This window comes from Varanus komodoensis, unplaced genomic scaffold (genome assembly GCF_004798865.1).
Source record: "Varanus komodoensis strain SLA01 unplaced genomic scaffold, ASM479886v1 scaffold24, whole genome shotgun sequence".
NCBI lineage: Eukaryota > Metazoa > Chordata > Lepidosauria > Squamata > Varanidae > Varanus > Varanus komodoensis.
This window is the reverse complement of record NW_025335641.1, coordinates 9,583,568-9,604,680: the sequence shown is the minus strand read 5'-3', so window position 1 is coordinate 9,604,680 and position 21,113 is coordinate 9,583,568. Positions and strand designations below refer to the sequence as shown.

At 39.8% G+C, this 21,113-nt stretch overlaps 1 protein-coding gene across 8 annotated transcripts in view; it reads right to left on the bottom strand.

The window, feature by feature from the left end:
• DPYD (dihydropyrimidine dehydrogenase) overlaps positions 1 to 21,113 on the bottom strand; it is a 538,071-nt gene that overhangs the window by 352,252 nt on the left and 164,706 nt on the right. For all 8 annotated transcript variants that reach the window (XR_006414940.1, XM_044432364.1, XM_044432357.1 and 5 more), the window contains 3 exons: positions 14,523 to 14,719; positions 8,867 to 8,948; positions 6,465 to 6,552 (listed from right to left, as the gene is read on the bottom strand). Coding sequence is in view for 7 of the 8 variants with exons in the window: in XM_044432364.1 (XP_044288299.1) it covers positions 6,465 to 6,552; positions 8,867 to 8,948; positions 14,523 to 14,719 (367 nt within the window). In the remaining variant the exon portion in view is untranslated. The remainder of the gene's footprint in view (positions 1 to 6,464; positions 6,553 to 8,866; positions 8,949 to 14,522; positions 14,720 to 21,113) is intronic.

The window sequence follows — 21,113 nt, the reverse complement described above, 5'->3', positions numbered from 1 at the left end:
ATGTACCCATACACTATGATCAGAATCAGAGTCCTGAGCGGTGAGTACAAAGGGAACCCTGGAGCACAGTAAAAAGAGGAAGGGCTTTCTCAGTGGTGGCCAGTTGGCCGTGGAAAGATCTTCCACTGAACGGACTGAGGCTTGCCTATTATCAACAGTGGCCTTTTTTGGGGTACCAGATAAAGACGGCTTTCTTTGCTGAGGCATTTAAAGTTTTCTGAAGTTCCTGAAAGGTTAGGGTATCCAGGTATAGTGCTTTACCAGGACTATTTGATATTACATATTGTTTTAGTTGGTGACTTAAGAGTATCAAACTTTTTTGTATTATGAATCATTTTATGATGCTTTCATTGTACTGTGGGAGCTACTGTAATCTACCTGAATTGATTTGGTTATTTGATAGTACAGATAACTCTTAATTAAGAGTCAGCATAAGCCAGAAGTGCTGATTTACCTGCTTCACCTGGTTTGCCAACAGCAGGCTCACCTAGAGAAAGTGTCCTGTGCTTCTAAAATGCATGCCTGACTTACTTCAAGACCTTCTCGACAGCCCAGAAGCTTCAACCAGTGTGCCATGCCATGGTAAGTGTGATTGTAGAGCTAAGCATTTGGATCGTATGATGCCTATGATGTACCAGCCACACTGACTTCCTATTATTTTCCCAGCTCAGGTTAAGGCACTGATTTCAGCCTCTAAACCCCTAAGTGGTTTGGGAGCATCTAACAGACTACCTAGATTCACAGCAACCCATCTGGGTGTCACAACCAGACTTCCCAAAGCAGAGGTAAAAGTCTACTTTCATTGCAGTAATTCCTGTAAGTCTTTACAGTTGCAACGAAGATCCACACTTAAGAGAGTACAGTATAGTTCCTTGACAAGAACCGATCCAATTCATGACCACTACAACAAAGGACCCAATTAGCCCTGAGCTCAGCACACACACACTAAGACGAAATAAGTTCACAGTTCCAGCTGAAGCAGGAAGTTTCCCAAGTTACCAGTATGTGGCTTATAGCAAAGACTGGGTGCTCTGAGGCGGTAATATGAGCCAAATAAAGGGGAGCACTCTGCAATAAAGTCATGTCAGGCCTAATTAAGAAAGTAGCTGATTACAGAAATGCCAATATCATAAATGAAAACTGACCTTACGTAAAGGTCACCCTTGGAATATTGCATACAGATCTAGTGACCAGACCTAAATAGGATACTGTAGATTTGGAAAAATTGCTGGAAAAGGCAAATAAAATTATCAAAGGGCTGGGCAAATGGATTTTACTGCTATGATCCTTCTATTTCTAAAGCAAAAAAAAAAAAAACACCCAAGAAATATAAAATGTATTATGTAAACAAAGATAGCTGTAACTGATTGTATCTGAGGTATATAAGTTGTTTATACATATTTATATTTAATAGGGCTCTGCAGATCACTATAAGCATTTATCATCATGGATTGTTGTATTTTATTACTCATTTTGACAATAAATAAAACCTGTAACTTAGTGATTAATTTCTAAAGTTTATGGCATTTCCTTTTAATAATGGAGCATTAAAATGATGGCAATTCTACATGAGACACATGTGTCTAGAAATGTCATTCTGAAATTCAGCATCTGCCAGCCATATACTTTAGGTTCTAACATTTATATTCATTTTTAAAAAGCAAGCGCACTGATCACCACAAAAGCCTTTGGGCTATCATAGATAAAAATCAGGTGCTTTCTTAGGAAGCCAAGTTTGGTACAGGGGGTACAGCCATTATCTGGAGGGTGCCAGATAATGCAGCTGTAAAAGCTGCATTTCTGTAAAAGCTGTACAGCTTTCTGTAAAAGCTGTACCCATACAAAAGCCGCCACAAAACATAAATCATCAGCTCTGAAGTGGGAAGCAAAGAATTTCCCATTACACAGTGTTCACCATATAGAATGAATGGTTCATCATACAGAGAGGAGCCACTGCCCTTCCCTCTTCCCTCTTTATTTTACCAGCACAAGTAGGACAGGTACCACTAGATGGCTAAAGGGGATGAAAAATAATCTGCTCACTTTGGGGGAAGCTGTGTGCTCCAAGCACCCTTACCAAAAAGCAAACTAAAGTATTTAAAGTAGTGTTACTACCAGCTAGTGAACTAATAAAGTGATTCTCTGTTCTATGCACTATTGCAAGTTTGGACCATTGTGGCATCAGCAGTCAAATTTGTCCCACTTTATCCTGTTATATAGTTGGTGCAGAATTCTGAACGAGCCAAAGAGAAAGTTATGCAGGTATCAGTGACATAACAAAAGGATGAGACTAAAGGTAAGAAACAAGAAACAGCATGTGCCCCAGAGGGATGCAGAAGAAGGGAAGAAATTGAGCTAAAGAGCAAGACAGATGGAGAAAAATAGTTGAAAGGGGAATATCAGCTTATCTATCCAATCAGTTACAACTCATCTTTCTAATTTGTATTTCCATACAGTGTCCCTTCATACCATTTGATGAAGTTCTCCCTAGTTTATGTATAAAACCCAAGCAGAGGTACCCAAATACTGCCCTGGGAGCATAGAGTGGTTCCCAACTGGGAAAAATGAACAAACCCTCTTTCTGCCAGCCTGACAAGATGAAAATGCATCCTTTACGGTTTAGCCACTCACCCTTGTAATAGCCAGAGACCTAGAGCCAGTTCTATCTTCTCCTCTGAGGAGGTCCTTTCAGAGAAGGAAACTGTAAATGAAGGCCATGAACAAAGCAGGAATTTATCTTCTTCACCACATCAGAAGGCCTGTATGGTGCCAGTGCTTTACAGCCTGGACACACCAAGGTCAGTTCAGGAGAAAATTTTCTTTCCAGGAAGTATTAGATTAAGAGTGAAGCTGAAAAGAGGAATCGGTACAAATGCCTCATGCTGAAAGCAAACAATCAGCCATCTTACATCTTCTCTTTAAATAGGAAATCTGCTTTATTTGTAACTACTGCACAGATTATGTGCTGAGTACTGCACTGCATTGTACGTTGCTATATGCAAAACCTGCACTATGATTTAACTATGCATTGTTAAACATGAACAACCCAGGAAGAGAATCCATAGTTTATTGTTGGGGCTGAGCACTCATTGTTGTTCACTGTTAAATCACAGCAGAGATTTCCTATGTAACAACAACCTACGAGTGAATAAGAATGCATGATTCCAAGACAAGCCATACTCAACTGTTAATCTGGGTTGTGTTTACATACAAGCCAGTTTTCATATCAGTCCATCCTAATATTGGCATGAAGGAAAAAGCCTCCAACTTATGACCCTGCCCTGCAGCAAGATCCTCCATTGATTCTATAGACCAGCTGCTTACTTCACAGAGATCTTTGTAGAATCCTTAGCCTCGCAAGCAACTGAACACAAGAACAAAAAATGAACCTTCATTTCAGTACTAATCTGTTTCCAATGGCAGTCAGCAAGATGCCCCAACAGGGCTGGCACTACCATTAGGCAGAGTGCAGTGGCTGATTTCAGTGGCATGAATAGACAAAGGAATTGTTAGTTATTTAGTTTTCTATTACAACTATTTAATGTACTTTGACTTAATCAGAGTAAAAAGCCTAAGAAGGGGGTTATCCATGACTCCCTTCAGTTAGTCATGACTAGTTTGCCCCATCTATTTCCATGGGTCCACTTTAAGTAAGACTGGATCCAACCAGAAGGGAAGAGAGATGTTTGTGTGATTTTCTGACTCAGATGCCAAATAACTTGCCTGGCCTTGAGCCAATCATGTACCTTTTCATGGGAGAGGGGGCATCTTCTACTACACCTTAGGCCATAAAATGTCACAGTCTGACCCCATATAGTAGGAAGTTATGAAGGCAATAACCTGTTCCCTGTGTATCCCCAGCACTTTGCATTCAGAGATAATCTGCTTTTCACTATGGGTCTTGCTCCATTAACTCATGTATAGGTTGGTAAATTTTCCTGCTGCAGATCAACACTTTCTGCAACTTGCGCAGTTGCATGTTGAGTTTATTGAGTTAGGAGAAATGGACTGAAGCCCCTATTCATGCTCTCCTGCAGAAGATTAAGAAGCAGCTTTTAAAATGCTGGAAAATGAGAGCAGGAGTATCCCACTGTTTAGTTATTAGATATACAGTCAAAGCACAAATCTTGTCACAGTGTTCCTGTCTTCCCTACTGCAAAATGGGTACTAGTTTGTCATCAAAACAGAATGGCAAGAGCTCGTGGCACTCCTGAACATTGATAGTTGCTGTCAGTCAAGGGAGGCAATGGTCTGATTCACTATAGATCAATGGTCTGATTCACTATAAGACAACTTCATGTGTACATTCCACAGTATGTGAGATGAGGATTAGTAGAGCAGGTCGAAAAGAAAGGAGCTCTTGGCTTCCCTCTTTCTTGGCAGTCATTTTTCCTATTTTCTGCTCCTAACAAAATCCCAGCTGTACCTAGTTGGGTAATCTCAAAACATAAGAAAGATAGTTCGTAGCTTAGCCAGGCTTTCAGTGCAAAGAAAACCAAAGCTCTTTATGTATTCCCACCTAACTTCTGGGATTTTTTTCCCCCTGAGCAAGGGGTAAGAAGAATGAAGGGTACATGGTTTGTCAGATGGATTAAATCAAGAGGGACAGTAACCTGGCACATTGCCTCATGTACAATTATCAAGAAATATGACCCCATGGAAATTCCTATGCATGGAAGGCCTCAAACAATGAGAGGATTTAGGATTATATAAATCACAATGGTTTGTAGTATAATCACACGAGAGAATGAACCTGCAAAGCTTATTATACTGAATACCCAGATGGAGAACAACAGTTGTTGCTGTACTAAGAATTACCACTCTTGTAATCAATAACAGGGAAAAAAGAACAGTTGGGCAACTTGTTTCTTATTATGTTCACTTAGGCAACGTCTAGATCAATAAAGAGCATTAAGTCTCATACCACTCTTGGCTGTGCATACTGAATTTGCCTAGCGTATTCTGGGGAGGGATTTGATTGTACACGCATATTCTTCAGTAGATAAACATGGATTTCATTTCATCATTTAAAAGCCACCAATTCTTTACAGCATAGCAAAGACTGCAGGAAAGGTTTTCCTAGAAGGCCTCTACTTTGCAAACAATTTGATCACTGTTTTTTGTGAATATTCACATGTTATCATTAAGAAAAGAGAAAACATGACCAAAGTGCTGCATAGGGTTGTTCTAATTAGTGCATACCTGGGTCATTTTAAAACTAAAGATGCAATTTTATAGTACAGATGTTACTTTCCATCTGCCTCTAAACTGCTGAGATCAAAGTCTGCCTGTATCCTTTCCCATCTTCTCACTGCATATAGAAAGTAACAGCTAAACTGGGAGATTCCAGTGATTTCAAATTAAGAATATGTAAGTAAAACATAATCATGCAATCTCCTCATTTCAGCATTATTTCCTAAGCATAGCAAATGCAGGAATGAAATGAATCTGGGGACAACTCCCAATTCACCATATATAAAAGTATAAATCAGCAACACCCAAATCAGCTCCATCTCTCTTCCTGTATAGCCAATTACCAAACCTCTATAAAGGTAGCTTTGGGAGAGTCACTCCAGCTGGTGTTCGTGGCACATATATGGGGTTACCAGCACTATAAAGGGGGAATTGAACACAATGTACAGATATGTTTCCCATGGCACAGTGTACCATTTGCAGGGGCTCTGATTGCTTCCTACAAAGTGGGCACCCAGCTTATGTAAAAGTTGATTCCTAAGGAATTTTGCCAGTTTGCAACCTGTTGTTCTATTTCCTTAAAATAAACTACTGAACCACTAAATAAGGACAAATGTATCCATTTATAGTAAAATATAACTACTCAACCACAAGGTAAGAACAATGAATAAGTAGTCTATATGAATTTTGATTAATATGGTATATAAAGAGGTAAGCATTTGGGAATAGCTAATTTTTTTTAAAAAAAAGCATAAATAAAAAGAATGTATTACTTTAAAAAAAGAACAGACAATCTCACTGACATTAACACAGTATAAATACATCTCCTAGGGAATTTTGTTACTTAATGATCATATTGAGATCTTGACTAAATTAGTGACATCTATTAAATAAAGTGCTCCTTAGGAATGTGATAATTGTACTAGAGCATATTGATTCAGGTTTTATTAACTCTGTTCCTAATGTAACACAGCAGCTATTGCCAAAGCCAACACTGTTTCATAGTTCCACAGCCCCAGAGAAATATTTCATGCAGGTAATAGGTATAATTATATATTGGGGAAAGTGGTCATTTCCAGATAAGGTCACATTAAAACTAAGTTAAGAGATAGGAAAAAAAATCCTTGCCTTCCAACTATATCACTTGCACAATGGATGTGTTGAAAGGTCTCTTGCCAAAACACAGAAACACAGCCCGTTTATTGCAGCATTAATCATACATACAATACTTCCAGTAAAACCAAGTACGGAAAAGAATGATGAATTCCTACCAATTCCAATAAAGATTGCTTTGTAATCATCTTCCTTCAAGGCACTGAGTGTCAATCCTTCCACTGAAAGGCCTCTGCCACAAATGATCTGAAAGATAATATTATGAAGCTCATCATAACATTAACAGTCAGTTTTAAACTCACATTATTCTTGCCTTCTGCTGGTAATTCAATCAATCATTTAAGAGCATAAAAGCTCAACTTGGGGCCAAATGTGCCTTTAACAAATAATCTTGTCCTAAACTCACTAGGCCAGAAGGTTCAGTGAAAATATGGGGTGAACAGTATAAAGAACTTAATTGGCTAACTGCATTTTCCCAAATGCAATCCAAAGTGCTAGAGCTTCTTTTGAAGGAGCCACACTGATTAGAGCTCACAGGCCTGGCTCACGCCCTCGCTCCTAGATCATGTTGCCATATATGAGCCTTTGCAGCCTTTTCCCCAGAGGTTCCCATCTGCAGTGGCGAGGCTGAGGACATTCTCAGTTACGATACCCTGTCTGTGAAATCCCCTTCCCCAGAACCAATCGTCAGGCACAAATTTTCCTGTCTTTTCTGCACAAGGTGATGCACTTTTGACATTCTCAACCTTGTAATATATTTAACGTGCTATTTTAATATGCTATAATTTAAGATGGTTGTATTTTATCTTGTCTTTGTAAACCATCCTGGAAGCATTGCTGAAAGGGGATGACATAACTGACTTAGGCTTTGGGATTTAAAAGAAAGCACATCTGTGGCAAACAGTATTAATTGGTTGGCACACAATTAAACTATGGAATTTGTTACCTAAGATGTGGTGATAATTCTAAAAGTGGTCTAGTCAAAGGACAAAGGTATGAATGGCTACTGGTCATCACAGATACCTAAAACTGAGCATCTGATGGAGCACTGGGGAACCAGTAGAAGAGGAATATTGCCCTCGTGGATGACTGGTGAGTTTCACAGCTATCTTTTTGGCCACTATGTTAAGTAGGATACCAATAAGATATGCTTTTGTTCTGAGCCGGCAAGATTCTTCTTATGTTTTTATGAAACAAGGTATTTTGTTTGTATAGTTCTCTATTTTGTTTTATCATCCCAGGGGAAGGGAAAACGAGTAATACAGTAGCAGCAATATTGCAGCATTTATTACGATCTGGAATTGGAGCAGAATTTGGACTATCTCCCTAAGGAATACCTGGGAGACAACCCCACGGCCACCCTTGCGCTTGCACATACTTGCTGTCCTTGCTCACATGGAAGGAAAAGCTGTTTACTAAAACTCCTGTAACTTAATTCTGGGCCGGGTACATATGTATAACAATTCCCCCTCACTCCTTTTAGAAGAGGAGTTGTAACTCATAATTACGAAATGATATAATAAAACATGGTTACAATCCTCCTCAAACAGATACTTTATATTCATTGGGCACAAGGTATAAATCATGCTTCTTTATTGTACAATGCTGTGGATGATATATACATTGAAAAACAAGGATTTAATATTCTTTAGGACTAGTCCTATAACTTTTTAAAACTCAAGTTATTCTTAGAAAAGAAATTACATACATAAATAACAACTCCAGACAATATTACATTCCTCATCTGTGAGCCCTGCAATTACTCTGATTTTACTGAAGAAAGAATTCAGTGTGGTGGAGATGCAAAGAGACTCTTCCTCAATGTTTATTAAGGGCCAAGATAATACCAGGAAAAGTGATAGGTACTGGATGTACTGCATCTTTCAGAAATTTACAATTTTATCATACTTTGCTGTTTAATAGTTTGATTACCCTGGAAAGAACTCAGTGCATCTAATAGCAGGCTATTTTGATTATTAGAAATCTAACATGGGAAAACAACATCAACAGATCACAAAGACACAATGCTGCAACTTTTCAGGGAAGTTTAACCATCACTGCAGCCATCATCGTCATCATCTTCATCATCAATGTTCCACTTAGTTAATGCACAAAAATGATCTAACGTGAATCTATTATTTTAGAAGCAACTTGAGGCAGGGAAAAGAGTGGTGAATTTATGGTCTAAAAATAAAACCTAATATTTAAGTTGCATAAAAAGGGGAGGGGAAAGCAGCAACAAAACAACATGATTAAAGAAATAAAATCCTTCCAATAGCTACACTGAACCCCTAAAGCAATTTAGGTATTTGTTTCTTACAGACAATTAATCACATGCAGGCAAGCCAGATGAGAACTATTGATTGCCCTTTTCCAAACTAGTGGCATTCAGACAGCAGACAGACAAATGCCCTGAGCAAGAAAAACCATCTTCCTCCCTCAGCCTGGTGTAGCTTTTAATTGTTCTTTACTAATGTGCATGACATTTTGCTGTTAATCTTTGGCAGAGCTCTGGCTTCTTTTACTGAGCTGTACCAAGGCAGTTTATATTTTTCATTACCTTCACTCCGAGGTCTTTCATAAGCTCAGTTTCGAAATGTACTACATCATATGGCAGCCGGAACTGGGGGATTTCAGATGTGCTAGAGAGAACAAATAAAACAGAACTGATGAAGCATTTCCCAGCTGTTTTACAAAAAAGAGGGCACCCTGGATTAATAAATATTTTTTAAAATGGCAGGCAAACTTAATTTAAAGCCCCTAAACAGAAAGTACTAAGTACATCTTTAAAACATGGAGGGTTTCCACTAATCTTTAAAACATCACCTTACACCGGAGGATCATCGAGGATGTGCAGTTATGCAGTTCAAAATTAATTGGTCTGATCCAAACATCCTGAATGAATGTTGCTATCCTCTGGATTTTGCCCTACTCTAAATTCTGTAAAGAAGCTTTCAGTGCAAAAAACAGAACTGTGTGCAGATAAACATTCCTATTTTAGGATAAAATACATTCAGGAAACTTGGCAGCTTATGTGCATCCAACAGTCAGAGTGAGGTGCACCCATCACTGTGCCTTGTCCTACATGTTTTACCTAGATTAGTGATGGTGAACCTATGGCACGTGTGCCACAACGGCATGCAGAGCCCTCTCTGTCAGCACGCCAGCCAAGTCGCCCCGCATCGCCCCAGCAGCCGAGCATTGAATAACAGCGCACAGAGCGGCCATGTGCATGCTCGAAAAGGAGTAGCAGCGCCAGGAGAGAGAGAGAGAGAGAGAGAGAGAGAGAGAGAGAGAGAGAGAGAGAGAGACTGGCTGTGAGTTTTAATACATTCATTTTTATTAACACAAGATTTTAGCTTTGAGTTTTATTATGAAAAATTGAAATTTAACATCTAAGATTTAGCAAAGAGATGTTCTAAGTAAGAGACTGGGATTCTTTTAATGTTGTACTGTCCTCCTGGCATATTTGAATCTGCAGTATTGGCACTTTGTGATAAATAAGTGGGTTTTGGGTTGCAGTTTGGGCACTCAGTCTCTAAAAGGTTCGCCGTCAATGATCTAGATGGTCATTTTCAAACAGCCAGGTAAAGTGCTTTTGAGGGAGAGGGAAGGAGGTTGGGGAACCATTAGAAATCAGTGTACGGAAAGGGCTTCAGTTTCTTCCCCTCCCCACCCTCCAGCACAACCCACTTCTCCACCTCTCTGAGGTGTACAGAGATCAAAGAACATGAAAATGAAGGATCTATATGGCTCTTTAGGTACCCAGCCAGTCACCAGCTCTTTCTTGGGAACCTCCTCCATGATGTGGATCAAGCAGACCTAGCGGACTTGTTCCAAAAACTTGGAAATTCTTTTTCAAGTTATGGAAATATTGTGGAACTACACATCAATGAAGGAGGAAAGCTCCTTAGCTCTGGGTTTGAGATGTTTGATGATCCAGAAGCAATTTAGAAGATCCTTGGCAATAGGGCAATAATGTTCAGATGACAAGTGTGCTTAGGTGTGGAACAGAAAATTGGGAGCAGTCAGGGAGGATGATTATCAAGACAACAGATTGTGTGGGACTGGTGACATGCCTGGGAGGTGGGATTTGAGGGTCTCCACAGGGAGGGATGTCTCAGAAACTAGGATTTGGCACTGGATGGGGAACTGGCCAATGGCAGTGATGAATGGATGACATGGCAAGCCCTTCTTCTTCCAAATTAATGATTGTGCCCTTAGAAGTACAGACTTTGAGATACATACATTTAGAACTGCACATTTGTGATGAAATAGATTAAGATGTATATTTCAGTAATTATTAAATACATTTATGTAGAGATTTAAGCAATAGGCAGATTAATGCTCAAGTAGGATGGGACAAACTTATGAATGAACACATGTGAACCTGACTCTAACTAAAACAGAATGATCTCTCCATCCCTACACACAACACATATCCATGTGAGCTTCTATTATGTAAATGTGAGGAAAATATAAAAAGTTATCTAAAAAGAAGCGTAAGAAATTCAAGGCATTTCTTCAAGGCTAAATTCAAGGCTAAAATAAAACAGAATAAAATATAATACATAATAGACCAACAAAGCTTATATTCATCTTTATCATCCAACTGCCTTTTAAAGAGAAAATATTTATTCAACTAATAGTGGAAAATGCATGTCAGCTTCATATATTTGATTTGTACTCCAACTTTCTACCAAAAATAGCACTCAAGGTAGCTTCCAAGCAACATTAAAACTGATTAGAACAATACATTACATTGCTATAAGAACATAATAATTACATATTTAAAAAAAAAATAGAAGCAGCACCCAACCTAACTGATCAACTTATGGTCTAAAGTACTTGAATAAAACAATTCAAGGAGCAGCCTAGCCTGCCTTGGCAGGGAGTCCCACAGCCTAGGAGGAGAAACAGCCTTCTCATAGAACAGCCTGATTCATGTACAATCGGTTTGTGGCTGCAGTATAAGAAAAAGACGGCATCGGTGCAGCAATGTGTTGAAACAGAAAGGGTGGTTACGTTTCAGTTACATCTTCAGACCTTGCATGACATGCTTCCTTTTTCCCACTTTCTCCCTGTTTTTGGTACTGCAGCTGGCCACAAGTAAAGCATTTCAGTACCTCTGTCTGCAGAACATGAAAAAATTAGAGATCAATCCACCAGTTTTGTCAAAGCCTGAAAATGGAGAACGTACTATTAAAAGGACCAACAGATTTTGAGCAAGTCTGTCACCAGACTTGGTCAATGAGCACAAACTTATGCAAAACCTGAATATTGCTGGTGAACTGACAGAAGGGAGATGCATGCCTGAAGCTCAGTGCTCCATTTGGATATTATTTCACTGAGTTTCTTTAGAGGAAAGTTTACTGGCCTGAATCATCCTATATGACAAGGGACCAACATAAAGAAAGCTGAAGCTCCAAGCAGGAATTAGTGTGAGGATGCTCTCATAGATACTACCTGAATATTTATTTAGCTGCAAAATATTTAGTTAAAATTATACCTACAGGAATGAGAGGTATTGGTGTTGACATAGCTAACAAAACTGACCAGAAGATACATTTCAAAAATGAATGGTAAGACTGCCAAACTTATTTCTTTTAAACAGGGGGTCAACATTAACAGCTATTTCCCAAGCACTTAGAGGAGTGAGCAGACAATTGAACCCAGTATCTTTACTTCAGATATTCCTTCTGAAATGAAGCATTTCAGAAGAAGATTGTTTCAGATATGAATTGTGTTTGCACCAGCACACTTGTTTGACTGCAGCTTCCTTTTCTTAAAACCAGATATACTAGGATTTCTTCGTGCTGTTCCAACAGTGTATCAGGCACATTGTACAAACTACATAATCCAGAAAGCTTTTTCTGGATGGTAAAACTAACTTTTCTACATAGGATTCAATGGTCTGCATATATGAAATAGACAGCAGTATCAAAAGGGACCACTGTATTTACACAATTAAAGAAGCACTAGTAGCACAATGCCATAGCATAGGCTAGTACAACAAGTTTTTTCTGAGAAAACCCATCATGCCACCTTACACTATTGATGTTGCACTATAGGATGTTCACACTTGTCCAATACCAACTGTGTAAGAGCAGTGTTCCCATTTGATACTGCCTATTTTCTGACTATGCATACAAACACTACCTAGAAGCTACAATAGTGTTTGATTAATATGCAAATAGACTCTCAAAGAGGTGGCATATACCAGCAGATTGAAAAGAGCTGGATGAAAAACTATATTAGCAAAATGAAACTGAAGATCAACAAACAAGAATCCCTTTCATGAAAATTCCTTTCATATAAATCGAATGGCAAGGGCTTTACAAGACCTAAAGCTAGCAGTTATGTTAGCCTGGTTTACTGATACCATTGTTGTAGAGGATGACATTGATCTGTTTGTCCCATTCTGTTTTCAGGCCAGCTCATCAAGGAAGATGTGGTATTTTTCTTCAGAGCCAAAGAAATACAGGCTACCATTAAAATAGTTCAACAGAAACTTAATGAAGAAATATCTGAACTATTAGTATTTGCACATGCCAACTCAGCTTCCGGAGATTATGGATTTGGGAAATGACTTCAAATATGCACACTGATGGTGAACTTCAAAAACAAACATTGGTGTTTCTTTACTCTGTTTATTCACCAAGAATATTCTCAGGTTGCCCCTGTTATACCTGGAGAAAGAATACTTGGAATCCTGATAGGTAAATATTGTTCATCATTTCTTCAGCCTGGGTAAGCGTCTCCAACATCTGCAGCTATGGATACTACCACTTAGGTTGTATTATCAGATATAAGTGTAGGCTGGGAAGAACAAATGAAGCTTGAATGGGAAAGAGTGAGACAGAATGAACTTGATGGTATGTTCCATCCAATCATGACAGATCTACCAACTCTAGAAAACAGTCAAATGCAGCTGCAAAGGCAGCTGTGACACAATGAAATGCGGCTGAAAAAAATGGATATAAGTACACAGTTGTAAGCAAAGTATGTAAAGCCAGAGACTGTGAATATTAACAGCCAAACTATGGTGGACTGAGAAGGTTATGACAATGACTGTCAAAAGGTGAAAATGCTGATAGAGCAAAGGAAACACAAGAATAGTTTTAGAAGTTTTGTTTTTTCTTTCATAACTGTTGCGCTGAGAATATAGAGGCAAAAATGATCCTTTTAAATGTTTCAGTATTTGAAACTCTAAACTACACAAACAAGAGGATTCATTTTACTTTACAGAAGTGTAGACACTACAGTATGAGTTGACTGTCACTTTTCAGCCATTTCCAGTAACAACTGGGGTGGGGGGTACATTATGCATAAAGCCTGACAATACAACGTTTATTATATTGTTTCTTACATTAGTCCGATTGTTTACTCAAAAACAAACTAGTCACTTTTACATTCAACCCTATATTTAATGAGACTAATTCTAAAATAACTATGTATGATTGTATACATAAAGAGAAAGGGGTAGCCTCAAATCCTCTCTACCATCAAATAATAGATTAGAAAGAGCATAACAATGTTGTATTAAAGGGCATGGAACAAAAGCCTAGCGTGAGGATTGAGACCGTCTTTTGTGCGGCTTTTGCCTTACATATCTCTACTCTTAAAGTACAGAGCAAATAAAGTATTTGTGCCCTGCTTAAACGTGGCACCTTGAACAGGTGACACCAAAATCACTGAAAAATAATTAGTAACAATAACAGGATTCCTGCTGTGCAGCTGCCCAATATTATATGCTTCTTCCTAATCACGTATCTGCCATTTTTGCATGTATGTTATATGTTTATGCTGTTTTACATAATATTTGAACTTTGTGAACCACCTAGAAATCTACAGATATACAGCATATACAAATGTGTAAATTAAAAATAGTGTCAATCATCTCATTAATTTAATAATAAATGGCCATTACTACTTTACTAATTGAACGATACCATTATATAGCTAAACATTACAAGGGAAAAATCAAGCACTGCAGAATCATTTTCTTTCAAAATGCATCTTCCTTGGTCACTGCTCTTGAACTTACACACATGCAGAACAGGTGAATTAGAGAGTACAGTTTGAGGGTATTTTTTAAGGATCAGGGAGAGTAAATTTTGGAAAACTCTTCAACTTCCCTTATGTTTACGTCCGCATAATGATGAAAACATGCAGTTCAAAGGGCCTTATTTCAAATCTAAGCATGTAGTATTTACCTTAAGCCACCAACATAATCTTCCTTTTCAAAAATGGTGATGTCTGAGTAGCCCAATCGAGCCAGAAATGAAGCGCAGCTTATACTGGCAGGTCCTGCTCCTAGAAGGGCAATCTTGGCATGATAAGCTTCAGGCATCTCTTCCAGTGGTGGCAAAGCAGGATTTCTAATCTGTGGAATATTTATTTCTCTGAATACCTGAAAAAACAATATGCTTAAGCAATTAAGAACAGAAAGCAGTGCACAATAGTCTCTGCAATACACAATCAAAACATAATGTTTATTTTCCTTAAAAAAAAGCAAAAAACGTCCATGTCCATCCAGATATCCCATCATGACACATCAAAGAAGATGAACAGAATCATTTTTTTCCAATGGAAACTCATCTCAGTCAATCCATTACATTGAATCCGGGGCCATGTTCCATTCAACATGTTTCACATATGAGCTTGTTCAATTGTTTCTGCTGAAAACTTTTTCTAGATCATGCTCATGTACAGAACGAAGCACTGCAGGATGGTTGACATTTTAAAGATAATTTACAGCTAAGTATCTTCAGTGAAATATCAGAAAAGTTTACTGTAAACAAACTTTAACATAGTGTACCATCTTCGTGTGATGCAGCGAGCTGCCTACCAATCAGACAACTGCAAATGGGTGTGGTGACCATCTCCCCACTTGCCTCCAGTGTGAAATCATCCATAGAGGCAGCTCCAATTCCAGAGACCAATGGGCTTTGACCCACAATTCCCCCTCTGCCCCACCTCTTCTGATTTAAGGGTAAGCGGCTGGAGGCCGCAGTGCTAACCACTGGAGCCACTGGCCACAATGGCAGCCTCGTTCATTCAGCTGAGCCTGGGCAAACTCCTTCTGCTTCTTCCTGCAGCTGCAGTGCCTTACCTGCAGCAGAAAGGTTTCTACGTTGGCCCAGCCCCCAGCATCAAGCAATGGTAGCACCCATCCTCATGACAGAGCTGCTACGAAGAGGTTAGCTTGCCCTGGCCAATCAGAGGTGACCTCCCCTCCACAAGGGAGGGGGCCTTCCAGCAGGATTAAGGTGCGGAAAAGCCTGGCCAACTGGCTGGCTTTTTTCAAGCAGATTGGTGGAGAAGAAACACCAGCAGCTCCTGCTCTACCCGGTTTCTATGCGTGTGTAGTGTGGCATATGTGTGCCTAGCATGTAATGTGTGTGTTGCCTGGCATAAGGACTGAATGCATGTGTGCATGTGTGTGCATGCATGTATTCCAAGGGATGCGTTTCTGTGTGGGTCCAAGGAGATCGTATTTTATTTTAAATGTTATCTTTGGTACTTCCATTATTGTTATTTGGGTTTATGGTTTCTGCGTGTGTGGTTCATGATGTGCATACATGGAGGGATGGGTGCCAGGAGTTGGGTGGGGTGTTTGCAAAGCTTCCCAGGAGGAATTATTTATTAGATTTTTGGCCCACCCCATTAGCCAGATGGGTCCTGCTTCTTCTCCTCTGCAAAGGCAAGCCCATACTTTCTCCTGAGTGATCAAACCCTTCCTTCTTAAATATGGAATAACTTGGATATGAATATGAATAACTTGGAATTTTGCACTGTGCTCCTTCTGAGCAAACTTGGATTCCTGATAGATATACAAAGCCATGCATCTTTGGGCAGTTTCAGAACTTGTCCTTAGATCCCAAAGGCTGCTTTTCTGTATAGCTCTGACAATGCCATTCTTTATTTTAATCATTATCATTGTTATTCAACCTTCCCACTCATCATCTCGGAGTTCCTTGATTCTCTGTGGAATGGAAATTGTTGCTGCAACAGGAGAATGTGGATCCAAAGAAATACTTTTGTGTGGTTGGGTTACTTTCATGCCCTCCTTAGTGTGCTTTATGCCTCAGTCTTCCTTTCTGGGGTGGGGTTGCTGACTGCTGGGGATTCAGAGTCCTCTGCCAAGCTCCTGGCTCAGTCTCTGCTTACCTGCCCTACTACTCAGAGAGACCACCAGCCTCCCCTGACCATACGTCTAACAAGTCGAATGCAAGGACTCACACTGATCAAATGCATTATATTCGCACCCCAAGCTTATTTAATATGGAATTTTTAGTAGCAACAGAGAGATGTCAAAATAAAAGTATTAGCTTTTTTTTTAACACTCTAGACCAGTTTTGGGCAGATGTGGGACAAACCAATAGTCTACTCAATTGTAATATTAAATAGAGAAAAGGCTAGCATGGCTCGAATGGAATTAACGGTTGAGAAGTCATGCAGCCATGCAAGAAATTCTAAAATTAAAGGCTGAGTGCTTCACTTTTAATTTTGCCTTCTCCTGCATATGGATTCAAGTATCACTTCAAAACAGAGTTTGCTTGAAGAGTTATAACTTGCTAACTTGGGTTCTGTGAGCATTTGGCCTATCAATGCTAACCATCCTTGGTGCTCAATCAATGCTCCAGACTGCTTCAGTGCTTACTGAGAAATTTGTGGCTCTTTCTCACAACCTTTCTCTATAGTTCATTAGATTATAATGGGTTTAACCATGCAGATCCTATAGGGAGGCAGATATTATCTTCACCTAAATGTTAAACAGCAGAGTGTGAGAGAGACATCCCTTCCTTCTACTTAAGAAATTATGTTCCCACTAGCAGCTAAGGAATGAGCGAGTAGCTGTTTTCAGCTCCTGGTGTTTCAAAATCCCAGACTTCATAATACTTGGCTTTTGCTTACAACCATTAAGAATACACAAGTGTTCCATTTTTGTGAAACAAGTATAATTTATTTGCACTACCATGATTGCACAACTATGGCCATATATATGTCCCAAAAGAACAGTGTTTTTGTGTGAATACTGATCAGCCACCACCCCATTTGCTCCCAAGACACTTACATGGGATCCACAGACAAGTGTGGACTGATCTTTAGTGTTCTGAGTATCACTTCTATGGAAGTGAAGGACCACTGAAGGACAGTCCATGTCTCTCTGTTGGGAGCATTACTTCAGTTGGGAAAGGCAGACAAAAGCTCTGTCACATAAGAAGAGTCCCACTCAGAGTAGCCAGATGTTCTCTTTTCCAAAGGGCAGTCCCTACAAAGCTTCCCTCCACAGTGTGCCCTCCGGGAACGGGGTTTTATTAGAAACCCCAAGACATGTAGGCTAGTGATTCTTGGACTGTCTACTCAGCATAATTGTGACTTCCCAATGCTTGGGAAAGAAATGTTTCCACCAACTTTAAAGTTGTGCAAACTCAACATATAGTAATATGTACCAAAAATAACCTGATTAAAATCATACTGGCACAGAACATATTGAAACATCCCAAAATTAGAGCAAGAACTTTGGATGCATTCTGCGGGCATCACATTAGCATTAACTGTTTTCCTTTATTTATTATCAGCCATGTTCCGTTATGTTCATGTATTTGAAGAAATAAGAACAACTCATGAATTTAAGCAGCAACTGGACACTGTGGAGGAAAGGGAGACAAATGCATTAATATAATTTTGACCTGTGCTATAGGAGGTCCTGTGAGCTTCTGTTAATAGTTTGATTCTACTCCACATATTATCTGGTTCCAGTTGTTACCTTGGAAACAGCAACATACACTTTACATCATAAATACACAATGCAGATGGAATAGAAGTTCCTAATTTTGATATTTAACTGAGAGTAGCTATTATTTATTTAAATTGCTCTCATTTTTTCAGATTTTATGAAAAACATTGAAAGAACAGTCAAAGAAGACTGTTTTAAATTTCTGAAAAACTGGGAATTATATTTTAAATATAATATAGTTATGGGTTCGGACTTGCCTGTTCTATGGCATGGAAGAAATAGATTTAATCAGTAAGTTTTTCCTGCAATTCACAAAGATGAAGACCCACTATGGTGGGGGAAACCCCACAAAGGGACAACTGCAATACCCACAAATAGAAATTAAACCAATTCTAGGCTCCTGATATGCCACTGTTTTGCATTCAGGTTAGTTAATTGGTCACACTGTCATTAGCATGATGCCTGTAAAGGAGTGCTTTGTAACCCCTTTCACTCTTCTCCAGGAACTAAGCAGTGTCAGAAACTGATCCTGGCATTCCCTCCCTGCAGGAATTCAACTCTGCACATAGAAGAGAGTCCAAATGCAGCCCCATGAAGCCTCTTAACCAACAGCTCACTAAAGACTGAGGCTGTTCCCCAAGTTTCTTGCTCTACATAGATAGCTGGTCCTACATGGGCCGTTTCCCAATACCACTGTAATCCAACAGGTGTCATTTCAAAATTCCAGGTATGATATAAGGAATCATCACCATACTAGTTCTGCTGACAGTGCAGTTATTACAACGAGAGATCTAAATGGCATTATAAACTGACAGAACTATGCCATTTCAACAGAGGAGATGAGGATTTGAAAGGATATTTTGGCAAGGAAGCTGTGTTGCATCTGAATGAACAGGAGGGGCCTTTTTCATCCTCAACAAATTCAATGGGCAGGGAAAGAAAGTTACATGCTCTGTCCAGGCTTTTCCAACATGAACAGGCCTGCACATGTAGAGCTTTTCCCTTGTAGACTCCTCCCTGGTTATATAAGCTTTAATTTAAAAGCTTACTATATAGCATTTATATCCCACCCTTTTTCTTCTTGCAAGGAACCCAAAATGGCTTAAAGGTAAATGTAAAGGTTTCCCCATGACATTAAAGTCCAGTCATGCCTGACTCTAGGGGGCGGTGCTCATCTCTGTTTCCTAGCCGAGGGAGCCAGCGTTTGTCTGCAGACAGTCTCCGTGGTCATGTGGCCGGCATGACTAAACACCAAGGTGCACGGAACGCTGTTACCTGCCCACGGAAGTGGTACCCTTTTATCTACTTGCATTTGCATGCTTTCGAACTGCAAGGTTGGCAGGAGCTGGGACGGAGCAACGGGAACTCACCCCGGTTCAAATTTCTGCAGATTCGAACTGGTGATCTTTTGATCAATCAGCCCAGCATTTCAGCTGTTTAACCCACTGTGCCACCTGGATCCCTCAAAATGGCTTACCTAGCTCCATATTATCCTCATAACAACCCTCTGAGAAGGGCTGGACTGAGAGTGTGGCTAGCTCGATGGCACTCAGTGAGTGGGGACTAGAATCCCAATCGTCAAGGCCCCCAGTCCAGTGCTCGAACCTCCACACAATCCTGGCTTTCAGCAAAATAAATTGAACCTTAAATTTCTAAATTAGTTTATTTTTGGTGCACTCTGACACAAGTAAAGGTTAAATATTGAGACCCCATGACAACAATAATACTCTTTAAAGTAATAATACTCAGTAAAATCATCAGCAAATCCCGCCTCTGCATACACCCTGCCTTCTCTAGGACCAGAGAAAAAAAATCTACCATCACTGGTAGGCTTCACCTACCCAAGAGTGGCAAGACCAGCATGTGGGAAATGGAGCTGTAACTGCAGGGCAGTGTTGGGAAATTCCATCAGATTTTATCCCTGCCCCCAAATTGGATTTTGTGCCTATCCCTACTAAAAATAGTAAAACATGGGAACCAACTTATTTCTCATGAAATGATGGTCAGAATGCAGCTTGCACAGTTTATTCATTTGATTTATATTCTGCTTTTTCTTACAAACTCAAAGCAGCTTACATCATTGTCCCTCTCTTGCTCTCAATCTTGTCCTGAAAACAGCAACCTGTGAGGTAGGTTGGGCTGAGAGTCTGTGTCTGGCCCAAAGTCACCCAGCTGGCTCCATGGATGAACGGGGACTAGAACCCAGCGCTCCTGAGTCCCTGTCCCATGCACTTACCACTATATCACACTGGCTCTTTTATGCCTGTCTTGAGTTTTAGAAAGGCTGGAAAGATTTGCTTTTTTATTTAGTTAGAAAATGAAGAATGGGAATCTGGGATTATAGCACAACTGGTAGGAGTATCTGACCCCTTTCCCTCACATGCGACTATTCCTCATGCCATATGCCGAAAGGGGCATCTTGCAGTATGCTAGCGTACCTTCTGACACAATATCCCTGATGAGGAGCTAAGGGGATTCAACATAGGTAGACTCTATTTCCATGCCTCCTAGGTCTACTGATGTATACTGCAGTCTGCAAAGATACTATTCGTATTAAAGAGGTCTTAAAATTAGTTAAATGCACCAGAAAAAGGTGTGTGCTCTTAAAACTCATAAGCTGCTAGAGCAATTTTAAGTAATTCTGGACAAATGCCAGAAATACAAGATGCTAATCAGCAGCAGCCATTTGTGTTTGCGGCACCTCGACAGTGTACATTTGCACTTATCTACCTGCAATGCCAGCATGATGTCTTGGTTTGTGCTGTGTTACTGGCACAGCCAATCAATAAGTCCCCCACCCTATTCACTTAATCTGCTGGCACAGTATGTTTTCAATTGGGCTGTAAATCTTGCAGAGCTCAAAAGGCAAGGACCACAAACCATTCAAACTGCCTCACCAAAGACAAAGGGATTAACCCAGCTTAATTGGTTTATAACCACACAGTTAAACACTTGGGCAGGTGTCCTACTGAAAGCTATGGGAGAGTTGCACTCGCATTTGAGCCTGCAATACCGTGGCCACTTTGAGCAAACAGTAGCAGTAACTGCTGACACATGGCCT